A 12,919-nucleotide genomic window follows, 5' to 3' on the forward strand; every position below is an offset into this window, starting at 1 on the left:
CTAACACCATAAAAAAGGTTTGCATTGCTCTATGCTACACGTGTAAAGCTCATTGTTTGATAAATTTATGTATCATTTATGTGCATTGTTGTTCATTTAATACTTTATAATAAAAATTATATATTGCGATGCGATTATTATTATGGAATTATTGAAATTTGGTGTAAAGTCTATTTGACAATTTTGGCAATGATAAAATTTTTCTTCAAGCACTAGCACCAACAAAATCTACTACAATAATTTTCAAAAAAATTCTTTTTAAAAGCTACACAACAAAATTCATCTTATATTATTGCAATATTTCATGGAATTTCATTGACTGTAAATATATTAGTTTATATTAGTTCTTAGAATAATATGTGTAATTCATGATATTTAAGTATAAATAATATATTAGCTCATTAAAGTAAATAAGTTAATCTATCTGAAAAATGAGTTTTTTGTTTTGATGACTTCAAATGCTTGTCAGTTAGTTTAATTAAAGTAGTTGATTCATTTTTTTAAATGGCATTATTCAATTTCAAAATGTTCTGATAAAGTATAATTGTAAAATTTAATGCGAGAAATTTTTAAAGAAATTTTAAAAATGTCGTACATAAAAATTTTACTTTCAAACTATAAATTATAGAAAAATGTTTTTAAATACCATTTAGCATGTGACTTTCTAAAAGCAAACTTGTGTGAGCACAGAAATTAGGCATCTAAAAAATCATCCTTTTTTTGTTTTTACCAAAAACACTGCGACATTTTGACTTTTTAACCTTTCTTTGCCAACCTCTGTATGATGAAACGTTGAACAAGCATGTTAACCTTGTAACCTCTTTAACTTAATATCAGCTTTTGAAACATACAAAAGTCAATTTAAAATTAAATAACATTAATGACTTGCACTACCATGCTTTTTTTGATCACCAAACTACCCACACAAATAACTGTACTTCACATTAATTAAAGATAATGTTAAGTGAAAATGTAAAATAAAACCTATTCATTTATGAGATGGCGCATTTTAAAATTTAAAACATTCAAAAAATTCACATAGAAATCAATGAAACTCAGCAAACATTCTCAAATTTTAATTTTAAGCAAATATCCAATTCAATGATAAGCAGCTTATAAATTAAACTGAACAGAAACCAAAATCAACAAATTATCATAAAATAAAATTCCAATTAACAACCCATCATTGTTGAACATTTAATGCATATATTAATGCGTAAAATAAAATAAATTACAAACAATACAGTCTACTATAAAAATAAGTAGGTACATTTGATCATTTTCAAATATTTTCAATTTATTCAGATGGTCGTATTTGTATTAAAAACGAAATAAAATTTTAATTTTTTTTCTTTGTTGCAATTTCGTAATTAATTTTGAAATAAAAATTTAAAAAGGTTGAATTAAAATTGATTCAAAAATATGTTTGTTCAATTTTCACTCTCAATTTGCAGATCATTACAAAGTAACAAATAAGCTTTATTGAAGTGATTGATTTATTGTAAAAAAAGTAAAAAATGAAAAAATTGTTTAATAAAAAAGAGGAATGCAAACATTTTGAGAAAATAAAGCAGAGTTGTTTTGTAAGAATTTGAATTGTCAGCTTTGTTTTCAGCAGTTGCCGCGAGTTGAACAAAGGATCATTGCCCTTTGTGAAGCCAATCGGAAGTGGAAAGCTGGCCTAATTGCGTAACATTCGTTCATGGGCCAATGACACCGCCAAAATGCAGGGGTTTGGAGAGCCACGCCTGTTGAATTTAGGTAACCAGGTCTCGGTGTGGTGCGAAGAAATGAGTTGATCAGTTGAAGAGGAGTTTTACTTCTCATCAGACTTTGAAACGCTTCTGTTGCTTTTCGGTGCGAAGTCAAGCTTTGCAATATGCGCGGTGGTCGGTTGATTTCAGTTTTAATTTCTTTGACATTCTGCATGATCGGGTCCCATGCCAGGCCGGGCTTCAGGCTCAGACGTGACGCTCCAAAGACAACGGGCCCGCTGTTCCACTCTTTCCAAGATATTACTGGTCCTTTGTTGAAAAACGCTGCCAACAATTTGCTTAGCCGTTTGCAAACTTCAGCCGACACAGTACTGGCACCAAAGCCGACAGTAGAAACGACCGATCCGTTTTTGTCGTTGGTGAACAAATTTACAAATGATGGTGCTCTGAAGGAAACGAGCCTTTTCGACGGCTTCAGCAGTGGAAAATTGCCTGGCATCGCGCCAATTCCTGTTCCCGGTTTTCCTGGACCTCAGGAAGTGCCTCAAATTCCTGGTGTCAATACAATACCTGGATTGGACAGTTTCAATTATCTGGTTGGTCAGCTGCTACCCCAGTCTGTACTGCCGATGAATCATTTGCTTGGCGGAACATTGAATCGTGTGTTTCCAAAGACGGCGCCGAAAAATCTTGCTCAAGGCATATTTCAAAAAATTGCACCCGATGCTGCAAGATTGAGCGTTGAAAGCATGATGGGACGGTGGTTTCAGGTAGAACTTGCTTTTATAATATATTTTGCATTATTATTGCATAATTTCACGTTACTTTTATAGGTCATCACTAGTCCACATGTTTTGCGAGAAGCTTGTGCCGTTTCTCATTGTAAGTGCGCAATTTTTCATTTCATTCCATTTTAAAGAATATTAATTTAATTATTATTTAATAATATTAGTAAATCAGAAAAGATGCAATGATTTAAATTATGCGCATTTGCTTACATTTAATTCTAAAGCTGCATAGCTAATTTACAATTAAGCGTGTTTCTTAACAATGAATAATTTTTTTGTTCAACTAAATAATTGCTCATCATGCATGTATTTCAATTTCAGTCGGTGCTTTGACCAATAACACATACAGCGCTACATTCACAATACTGAAATTTTATCGAGAAGGAAACATCGATGGACCACCACGATTTTCACTTGGTTATGGCTTCAAGATTGGAGAAAACGGCACGTTTAACATTCATAACAGCAACTCACCAGATACTGAGCCATGTAAATAAATTTTGAATCAGTATCTGATCAGTAATATTCTGAATTTTATTTTATTGAAGTTACTGTCGTCAAGGTGGGTCCGTTGAATGATCACAACCAATATGACTATGCCATTGTGTCCAATTGGGTAAAATTTCCTGTTTTTGTAATTGCTCGAAATCCGGAAAGGTATGATTACAAAATTAAAATATTTTTTGAGGTTTGATTTTATTCTTATATTTTATTTCAGATTTCAGCGATGGTATATGCGAGAGGTGTTGGAATATTTAGAGAAAGAAAGTAAGTTTTATATGATTTTTTGACACATTACATCTTTAGTCTATGATAAAAGTTAGGGTATGATAAATGTGATTATTATATGCACTGTTAACTGTGAAAATCCTTGAAGTAAATAATTTTTAAAAATATTTGAAAATCATCATTATTACTTTAATTCTACATTTATTTCATAAAATGTTTTGTACATAGTACAAGAAGTTTTTGTATAATCTAATAACTAATATAATTTTGTATAATCTAATATACAACTGTAATATCTATTTTTTCAGAGTACATCAACTTTATTACCAAAGCACTAAATTTGATAGCACCCGTGGATTATGCTGAATGTCAATACACGCCAACATTTTCTAGTGCGGGTTGAAAACCTGCTGCAAGCAGACATATCATCTTGTTTCATAGTTTATACTGCCCAAAGAAATTTTCACGTTGTTTTTTGTATGAATTTTAAGAAATAAATTTAATGTTATTTTGAAAGTGTTTGTGATTTTTAATAAGAAATTTCTGTTTAAACTGAAATCAAATTCATGCTCACATATTTCATATATTCGAGTTGGCATATTGCCCGTTGTTGTATCATGCAAATTTCAATCAGCAATGTTAAGAGCAAAATCTAAACTATCCGTAAATTTCACATTTGCCATTAATCAATATATTATGCTAGTTCATTCACATTACAATTCATTTTAACAAATAAACGCACTACATTTTTAGTATTTACATAAAATGAGCTCATGATTGAATTATTTTATTTTTAAATGTGATATAAAATAATGTAATTAATTATCGATCATGATTTTTTTTTAATTTTATTCTTCAGCTTGAGCTACATTATTAAAAACATGTGTATAATTTTGTTTTTTTATTCAACATTTGAATAGTATGAACAGAAAAAGCGAATATTTTGAGAAACTGCTAAACAGACAACAAGTACAATATGGAGTATCGCTTTAATTAATCAGTGCTTTTCGTTGAACAGTGTTGGAGGGAATGTGCAAAAATTATAATCGACCGGTGCGATCAGATTCAAAACTTTCGTCCATCCTGCGACTAATTTCTTCTTTTCCAAAAATTCATTGACCTCTGCCTCATATTTTATCTTGTATTGTACCGGGTCCCGAGCCAGTACGTGCAGTGGATAATTGCATGTCACCGTCATAACCACGTATTCATATTGGCCTCTTGAATTCAATGGGCCAGTTTTAATGATGTGAACTAAATGTAAAGCTTTTGTCAGCAATCGGAAACATTTTACAACAATCCTCAAGAATTCATCAGATCACTTCAAATGAATACAATAACTTTAATAATAGATTATAATGATGCTTTCAATTATACAAAAGCTTACCCCGAATATCATTTGGACTATTAGAGGTACGGTACACCAACTGACCAGGCCCTTTTACAATACCATAACCGGAAGCTATTTTTGGTTTCATCTGATTGGATGCTCCGGTGGTATACTCAAAGGTATCGAATATTGTACCTGAATTACCCTTTCCTACATCAGCAACTTTCTGATCTGTAAATAAAAAAATAAAAGGATTGTAATTTGAAGATGTTCTGTGTCAAAACTGCTAAAATGACAAATTTTAAAAACATTTAGATTCAGTTTCGGCAATTTCAGAAAATCAAAAAATAATTTTTATATGCATACGTACAATGGAATGAGGGAAACTTCTGAAACTGAACAAAAACATAATTAAATAAATGTTCGTGATTATCAATTATCTGTAAAAATATAGTTTCAGCAGAGTTATTAAAAAATTTAAATTTCACATTTTTAATTACGATAAATATAATAAATATTAAAGTTCCTAATTCAATGATTTACTTTTATTATACAACAGAAAAGTGACTTGTTATTACTTTTATCAGTGCATGATATCACATGTTATCATTTATATTCATTATTTCTAATTTTACAAAACTTTAAAGAGTTTATAATTTTTGTGTTTGCATGTTTTGAGTAAATAAAGTTGTAACTTACATGTTATCATGCTGCAAGGACCAGATGACAAAGGAGGGCTGTAGACAACCTGAAAATTAAACAAATTAAAAAAACTTCTTAAAATACGCATTGTATGTGTGGGTGAAAGTGATTTTAAAATATTTAAATAATTTTACAAAATTATCTAAAATGCATATATACCTGATACCATTTACCAGTAAATTTGTCAATGTCAAAAGTTTGTACTGTTTCTGGTTGGGGCTGACAAAATGGACTGTTCGGTTGGAGAAGCAAATTTTCAACAAGCGCCAGATTAGTGCCAACGGCAACGTTCTCCACTTCTCTCTGGAGTGCGTGTTTATTTGCTTTTGGGTCCACGTTGGATAGAATGTTATACAGTGCGCCGGAAAGCATGCTGGATCCCGGAGCTCCTGGAGGTTTCAAACCTCCTAAAGCTTTCAGTTCATCCATGCTTACCTGTTCAGCTAATCGATTCAAACCAACACTGTGCAAAATTTGTGATACTAAGCCGCCACGTTTATGTGGTGGTTCAGGTACAGGGAATGGAAGTGGAGGCTCTTTGCCAGAGGAAAACGAATCTTCAGCAACTGGCTGAGATGATCGAGGCAAACCACTACCAGTTTTAAACGAAGATTGTACAGGAGAAACTTTTGACAAGCCAAGTTGAAGTTTTTCTTCAGCTTCTTTGATCAGAGGTTGAAAAATGTCACCAAAGCTTTCCGCCCGCGTGGTAACTTCAGATGGCTCAGATTTCGCTAGAGGACCCAAGCCTGCTTCCGGCACGTCCGGTCGATTAGAAGGATACAAACCAATGGAGGCGGGTTGAACAATCGGTGCCTTGGGCAAATCGGGTCTGTAGTTTGGAATGCCAGAAATGCTAGACCGACCAGAAATCGGTTTGGAACCACTGCAAGATGGTGGGCTGATCGCAGCTGTTGTCGAACCGTCGACCAAACGTTCTGCTAATTTTAATCCCGTCGCTATTTCGTTCGGGATTTTCACCGTAACAGCTCCAGCCGCATTGTCGTTTGCGTCGATCACATCGAAACTTGCCGGAGGAATCACACCAGGTAGGTAAGAATCAACCAGACGCCTGGTCTTCACATCAGATAATTGAAAAAAATGAGCTAAATCAGCCGGCACGCTTGGCTTTGGTGCTTCTCGTTGGACTGGAGGAAGCTGAAACGTACCGCCATGGACAATTGTCGCCAAATTTGAAATCACCAACAACAAGAGATGAAGCCAGCTGCGCATAGTAGCTTTTTCTGATGCTTATTTCGAACAAAAAGCTTTTGCGCAACTCAGACTAACGAGTTGATTGCCAAGTCGATGCGAATAAGGTCAGCTCTTGGACACAGCCGGTCGCTTTATGCAACGAACAATATGCCCGTTCAAAGGTTGTTCACCTCCGACCAGCCCTTTGGGTTCAACTTATTCCGACCAGACGCTGAACTCTGCACACAGTCACCGCCATCTGCCCTACTACCTTGTAATTTTCTTAAAAAATTCTCAATTTTTGAAACAAAATATACTTTTGAAAGCAAAAATTAATTCATCAGACGAAACATTAAATTTCATACATGCATACATATATATGGAACAACTTGAATCATATTTGAAATTTAGAAAACAAAAATGATCATCACGCTTAGAGACTTCATTTTAGTGAAATTTCATTTTAAAAATAATAATGCCTGCAGTTTTTCAGACATTTCTATTGCAAAGTTTATAATAGGAATTAAAACATCATTCATAGAACGCATTCAAACAATGTGCAATTTTTTTTGCTTCTACTATTTCAATGAAAACATGATTATGAATCAATTTTTCTAAAAACTATTTCAAATTTTCGTTGATTTATATCGAATTTCAAAGATGATTATATGAATAATTTTTCATAATGATAAAAATTACGCATAATTCATCAAACATCTGATTCAACTTTCCCTATTTACGCAGTGGTTGAAAATTGCAATATGAATAATTAAAAACCACCCACATCCTTAACACAATTTTTTGAATAGTAATTCACAGTTACTGCTTTACATCACACATTCACAAAGTAATTTTTTTATTCTTTTAAATACAGTAAAAAATGCATGAGTACAGTATATTAATGATTATAAAGTTAATTAAAGTATTTTGATCAACTTGAACTTATTTATACAATGTGTGACATCTGATTCTTGAAATTTTAACAAAAAGATATATGATTTCTATGAACATGAAACATTTTTTTAAATAATGTCAAAATTGACCAAAGAAATTGCTATCATAAATATTATCAATGCAAAATTAATTATACAGACAGTTACTATTGATAATTTTTATTAGCAATAAGATTTTGTTCAGCATGTGATTTATGATTGAAAATTTCAACAGTAAATGTACGAACTAGTTTGAAAAAAAGAAACATCAAGTAAAATTTCGAATGAGCGTACGTTATTATAAAGAAAATTATCTCAAATTTTAATATTTCGTAGTAAATTTTTCACAGAGAATTATTTTCTCATACAGTGAACCTCTGATTATGAAAACATCACACTGTTGTAATTGAAGACGAGAAAAAAATGTCACCCGAAGATGTTGGGGTAAATTAAAAAGTATAAGCATAAAATTTTTGGGAAAACTGACAATACCATCCTATTCACCTTGCACGGGTCAACAACCGTTGAAAATGTCATTTTAGAAAAGGTGGCAAGTGCACATAAAGTACCCAGTTCGCTTCTTCGTCGACTATCCCTTAAGTGTTTGGGCGAAAGATGAGCAACAAGAAGTTCTTGTTGCATTTTGTTTTCCTCATCGCACAGCCGATATGGGTTTTTTCAATTGGAGAAGATTTGGTAAGTTTTAAAATTGTTTTTTATAAAAAAAATACTTGCAAACTAATAAAATGTTGAATTTATTTAAAGCTGAATTCCAAAACTCTGCTTGGTCTTGCCGGAGGCTTTACAAGCATGTTCAAAAAATTTCCACGACGGGAAATTGAAGTTGAGAAAGTTCTTGGAAAATGGTTTCAGGTATATTTTTTAAGAAAGAAAAAAATGTATATAGAATATACAGATGTAAAGATAGGATAATAAAGTTTTTCAAAATATGACAACAGTCAACAATGAAGCATCAGACATGTTATGCTTTGGTTAAGAAGTCCACAAGTGAAATAAATTCTGATGTTCTACTTTCAGATGTACAGAGCAGCGGTTAATTTGGATCAGTTTCAATCAACGATGTATTGCCATGTAGCATACTGTAAGATTTTGTAATATGCGTACCCTGGTGAAGATTTATATTATTTATTTAAAAATATGCAGTCCGAGAAAACAAAGTTATGGGGAAAGATGGCTTTTCGATCATTGAAGCATTTCGAACGGCATCCAAAGATGGACCAGTTCACACCTATAAACGAGATTTGAGCAAGTCGAATACGGGAGAATATTGGATGTTTACAGAAGATTATTTCTACCCAAGACAGTGTAATTATTTTTATTTATTCTTACATGTAAAACTTACACGTTTACTTAAAATGCACTTTAAATTCAATTAACCAAGAATGTATAAATTGGTCCAATAAAAGGATTCATCAAGGGGGAAAATTAAAAATAACCGGCGACTGAATCTAGAAAATGACTTATTAATAAATTTTATAACGTTCTGAAAATATTGATCAAATACGAAATAATTATAACTGTCATAATACTAAAATAAGTATTCATATTCACTTGTTTTACAACACAATTAATTTGTAAATTAATACAAAGTAAAATTATGAATACTAATGAAACCTAATCACCCAGAAGCTATTCTGCTTCGTGCAAAGATTTATTTTATATCACTGAAAATTGAAAATAATATACATATATTCATATTAATTTCTTATTTTCAATTCATTTTCATTTCATCTGAAGTTACTTTGTTATTTAGTCTTCGTATTTGACGTTGGACCAATAGTGAATAATTCTTACGAATACATAATCATCACGGATGCAAACCGAATCAGCCTGAGTGTTTACGCTCGGGATCCAGCAATGTTCCACAAAATGTATGATGCGCAAGTGACTGATGTTCTGAACAAAGGCGGCTTTGGTGGTTATGCATTCTGGAATCGACCAGTGGCTATTTATCAGGGCTTGGACTGCGTTTATACAGAAGAGAAAGAAATTTTTATTCGACGATCGTTGAAACAAGCTATTCAAGACAAATCCACTGAAACGTCGCAAATTTTAAACAGCGCTCGTCAACTGTTTGCACCAACCGTTTAATAACACTATTCTCAGCTGAAAATTTTGAATGTATCATGTTTCATAGTTTTTGTACTTAAATCATTTTGAAGAATAAAAAATTTAAATATTGACATAACAGTCATTTTGCATTGTTGCACAGCAACCGTAAAAATGTATATAATTAAAACATTTATACATTCAAAATTCGTTGCGGGTACGGCAGATGAATTAAGTTTTCCGTTCATATATAGCAGTTTATAATGATTTTTATTTTTACATTTGCCATTTTTATAAATGATCTTTTAATGATAATGGTGATGCTTATTTTTATTCTCTCATTGTAGAGTGATATGAACAATAATGTTTATAATTGAAATTGCATAATGCAATTACATTTATTGCTGCTGCATTACTTCATATAATCTGTATTGATCATCACATGTTATTATCTAAAGGGTTTTTCATAAATAAATAACATCTAAGTTGATAGCGTTCAAACTTTCAGTGTTAACACACGCTTTTTTACTATGCAATGCAATATCAGTTACAATGGTAGCTGATGTACAAATGGCAGAAAATGTTGCATCAGTTCATTCGGTTATGCACAATGCATTAATTGTGAGTTTTAAAGAATTTGAAAATAAAACTTCCATTATGTGACAATAAAATGTGAATTTTAGTAGATATGTTCTAAATTTCCCACCAGCTAACTGGCAATTCTGCGCCAATCTTGACACTGTTGTGAAAACTGCGTGAAAGCTGTACATGATCTATTGTTATGCACACATGCGATACATGCAGCCATGTTTATTAAATTTGAAATGTACATGACCTTATTTTACATGTACATTCAAAAAACAGTTACAAAAAATGTGTAAACAATTCTACCTTATTCATAATTTTGCAAAAAATATCATTAAAATTCATTACTGTCGCACTGTTGATGATATTACATTGCGAAAAGCAGGGATTACAAGAACAGTAATACGACGAGGATTGCACAATTATAGATAAATAATAATGGTAAATCAATTTTTCGTTTTAATGTTTATATTAAAAATATATAAACTTGTTTTTAAATATATTATAATGCATTGTAGCAAAATATAACGCAAAATAAATAATCAACTTAAACGCTTGACCTACTTTCAATATTCGATGCTCAGGTAGTTATATACAGTACATTCAAATTGTTGCAATTTTTAACTGTTGTTGCAAATGTAAGTTATAAATTTTCATGAACACAAGTGAAAATGTAAACAAATAAAATATTAAGAATATAGTTTTGTAAATTATATGGTAAAGTTTTTTTATACTAAATTTTAAAGTGTTACAGGGCTTCAGGTTTTCAGATGTTAAGCTTTGGTAATATATTTGTTTCATATTTGATTTATATTATTGTTTGCCAGTGGATAGTAGTTTGTATGATGAATAAATAGAAATTACAAAAGTTGATAAAAACTGTATATTGAGACTTTGAAATGAACTTGTTTATGCTGTGATAAAAGAGTTCGAGGAAATTTGAGATAATGTTTTTTGTTAATGATAGTGGTACTCATTTTTTGATCTTTTTCAGATGGTGAGAAAGCAGTCTATCAAACTGAATTTACAGTTTGAGAAAGAGGAATCTATGTTAAATCGGCTTAAAAAGCTGTTAAATCAAGCCAAAGTGAAAATTCCTCCATCAGTTAGTCGTCATTTGGCAACGTGTTTTTATGAACTTTTTCTACAGGTAACTTACAGTTTAGCAAAGTTTAATTTGAATGGAATAAAGTATGAGTTATTATTTTATTGCGTTTTGTAATTTTTTAGCATGACAATGAACTACTTTTTAAATCTATGCGAAATTTGTTGCTTCTTCCATTGAGAGTAAAGGAAGAATTTCCATCAGCCAGCTATGTTTTATGTGAAGTTGCCAAGTGGATGGTACACTTGTATAAGACTAATAAGGAACCTGTAAAAGAAAGAGAATTTTTTCTTGAAATTTTAAAGTTAATGCTGCAGGTCAGTGAAAGAGTTTGAAATATTTTGTTGTTTTATAAAGTTTATTTTTTCTTTTTAGTTAATGAAAGTGCGAAACAAAGCAGTGAGGTTTCGTTCATGTGAATTTATTGGAAATTTGTTAAATGAAATGGCCGATGAAGAAATTGAATTGCAAGATTTTGAAGATATTTTCGAGGATTTGTTGAAAACTTTATTTCTGAAGACAATTGATTGTTGTGGTCGAGTGCGTTTAGCTGCTATCAGGCCCATTGCGATACTTCAGCAGCCACAAGATGAAAATTGTAGAGCTGTTGGAGGTTAGTTGAGTAAATGCTTTTTGAATGTTGGCTTGATCTTTTTTATTTTGATTGTTGTAGCATTGGTTTTTTTAATGAAACGTGATCGGATGATAGAAATTCGCTGTCAAGCTTTGAAAAACATTGCAGTTACCAAACGTACTCTACCAGATTTGTTGGAACGTACGCGAGATAGACACCCAGTCATGCGTATGTTAGCTTTCAAATTTATTGTGAAAAGTATTCCTCCAAAGTTTTTAACTATCAAGCAGCGTGTGTTGATTCTTGAACAAGGATTAAACGACACAATTGGTGAGCGAATTTTTTTTATTCATTATGATTCATTCATGTTTTAATTGTTCTCCAGTTTCAATTACAGAAAATGCTTGGATTGTAAATGTCCATTTTTAACAGTATACTTAGCGTAACATCTAAATAATGATAATTTTATAAAAATAATATGCAATATGATTTATCATTTTGTTTTTTTTAAATCTATTATATTTTTTGAATATGATAGTTTAATTTAGTTTAATTCTGATGAAGAGAGAAAGTAAACGTGGATAAAACTGAAAGTGGAAGCAAGCTTTAAATGCTTTTAAATAAAACTGTGAAATTTAGAGATAGGAAATTTACATTTTGTTTTATGATGTTTAAATTTTTTAATGATGAAATTTTACTTTTTTGCCTTTAATTTAAATATTGCTTGTGTGAATAAAAATTGTTTAGTCATTTTGTTTAATTGTCATGTTGTAAAATTTCACCTTGAAAGTAAGTAATATTTATTCATCAGATGGTCTTTTCGTACTATGTACATATTTTAACGTTTGTGGTATTTTGGATCCCAAACATGAAACGCCTGTTTTTCGCCTCATTATTTCATTGAATTCACTGAAATTGTACTTTGAAGTTTATAGATTTTATTATTATAATAATTTTCAACGCAGACATATTTATTGAATTTGAAATGACCTATATGTTGAGATGCTTTGCTTGTCATATCAGTTGGGACAGATGTTGTGTACGTGCTTTTTGCAGCACGGCACCTGGCATCAGTCACAGCATTTTCCTACATTTTACGCAACGCTGTGTGCGTTGTAGTTGCTTTTTTGTGGTGGGGGTATCGACATTTACCACCTAGCGCTTTGGATGATCTTTTTCCAAAGGCACAGACAAA

General features: G+C 31.5%; 4 protein-coding genes across 4 annotated transcripts; 3 read left to right on the forward strand and 1 right to left on the reverse strand.

The window, feature by feature from the left end:
• Positions 1-1,879: 1,879 nt before the first annotated feature.
• Tsp_01967 (UbiD family decarboxylase) lies at positions 1,880-3,635 on the forward strand. Its single transcript, XM_003377759.1, has 6 exons — positions 1,880-2,485; positions 2,549-2,597; positions 2,825-2,992; positions 3,052-3,160; positions 3,222-3,271; positions 3,541-3,635. Exons 1-6 carry the CDS (start codon positions 1,880-1,882, stop codon positions 3,633-3,635), a joined length of 1,077 nt encoding a protein of 358 aa, XP_003377807.1.
• Positions 3,636-4,229: 594 nt separating this feature from the next.
• Positions 4,230-6,497, reverse strand: Tsp_01966 (hypothetical protein). Its single transcript, XM_003377760.1, has 4 exons — positions 5,424-6,497; positions 5,262-5,310; positions 4,620-4,793; positions 4,230-4,486 (listed from the first exon to the last, which is right to left on the reverse strand). The coding sequence occupies exons 1-4, from the start codon at positions 6,495-6,497 to the stop codon at positions 4,230-4,232; spliced, it is 1,554 nt and encodes a 517-aa protein (XP_003377808.1).
• Positions 6,498-7,813: 1,316 nt separating this feature from the next.
• Positions 7,814-10,219, forward strand: Tsp_01965 (conserved hypothetical protein). Its single transcript, XM_003377761.1, has 8 exons — positions 7,814-7,834; positions 7,933-8,019; positions 8,156-8,263; positions 8,350-8,443; positions 8,555-8,755; positions 9,165-9,496; positions 9,947-10,119; positions 10,144-10,219. The coding sequence occupies exons 1-8, from the start codon at positions 7,814-7,816 to the stop codon at positions 10,217-10,219; spliced, it is 1,092 nt and encodes a 363-aa protein (XP_003377809.1).
• Positions 10,220-10,759: 540 nt separating this feature from the next.
• On the forward strand, positions 10,760-12,843 carry Tsp_01964 (conserved hypothetical protein). Its single transcript, XM_003377762.1, has 8 exons — positions 10,760-10,767; positions 10,792-10,807; positions 11,040-11,195; positions 11,276-11,419; positions 11,526-11,763; positions 11,824-12,054; positions 12,536-12,603; positions 12,781-12,843. The coding sequence occupies exons 1-8, from the start codon at positions 10,760-10,762 to the stop codon at positions 12,841-12,843; spliced, it is 924 nt and encodes a 307-aa protein (XP_003377810.1).
• The last annotated feature ends 76 nt before the right edge of the window (positions 12,844-12,919 follow it).

This window comes from Trichinella spiralis (genome assembly GCF_000181795.1).
Source record: "Trichinella spiralis strain ISS 195 chromosome Unknown Scfld4, whole genome shotgun sequence".
In the NCBI taxonomy this organism is placed as follows: domain Eukaryota; kingdom Metazoa; phylum Nematoda; class Enoplea; order Trichinellida; family Trichinellidae; genus Trichinella; species Trichinella spiralis.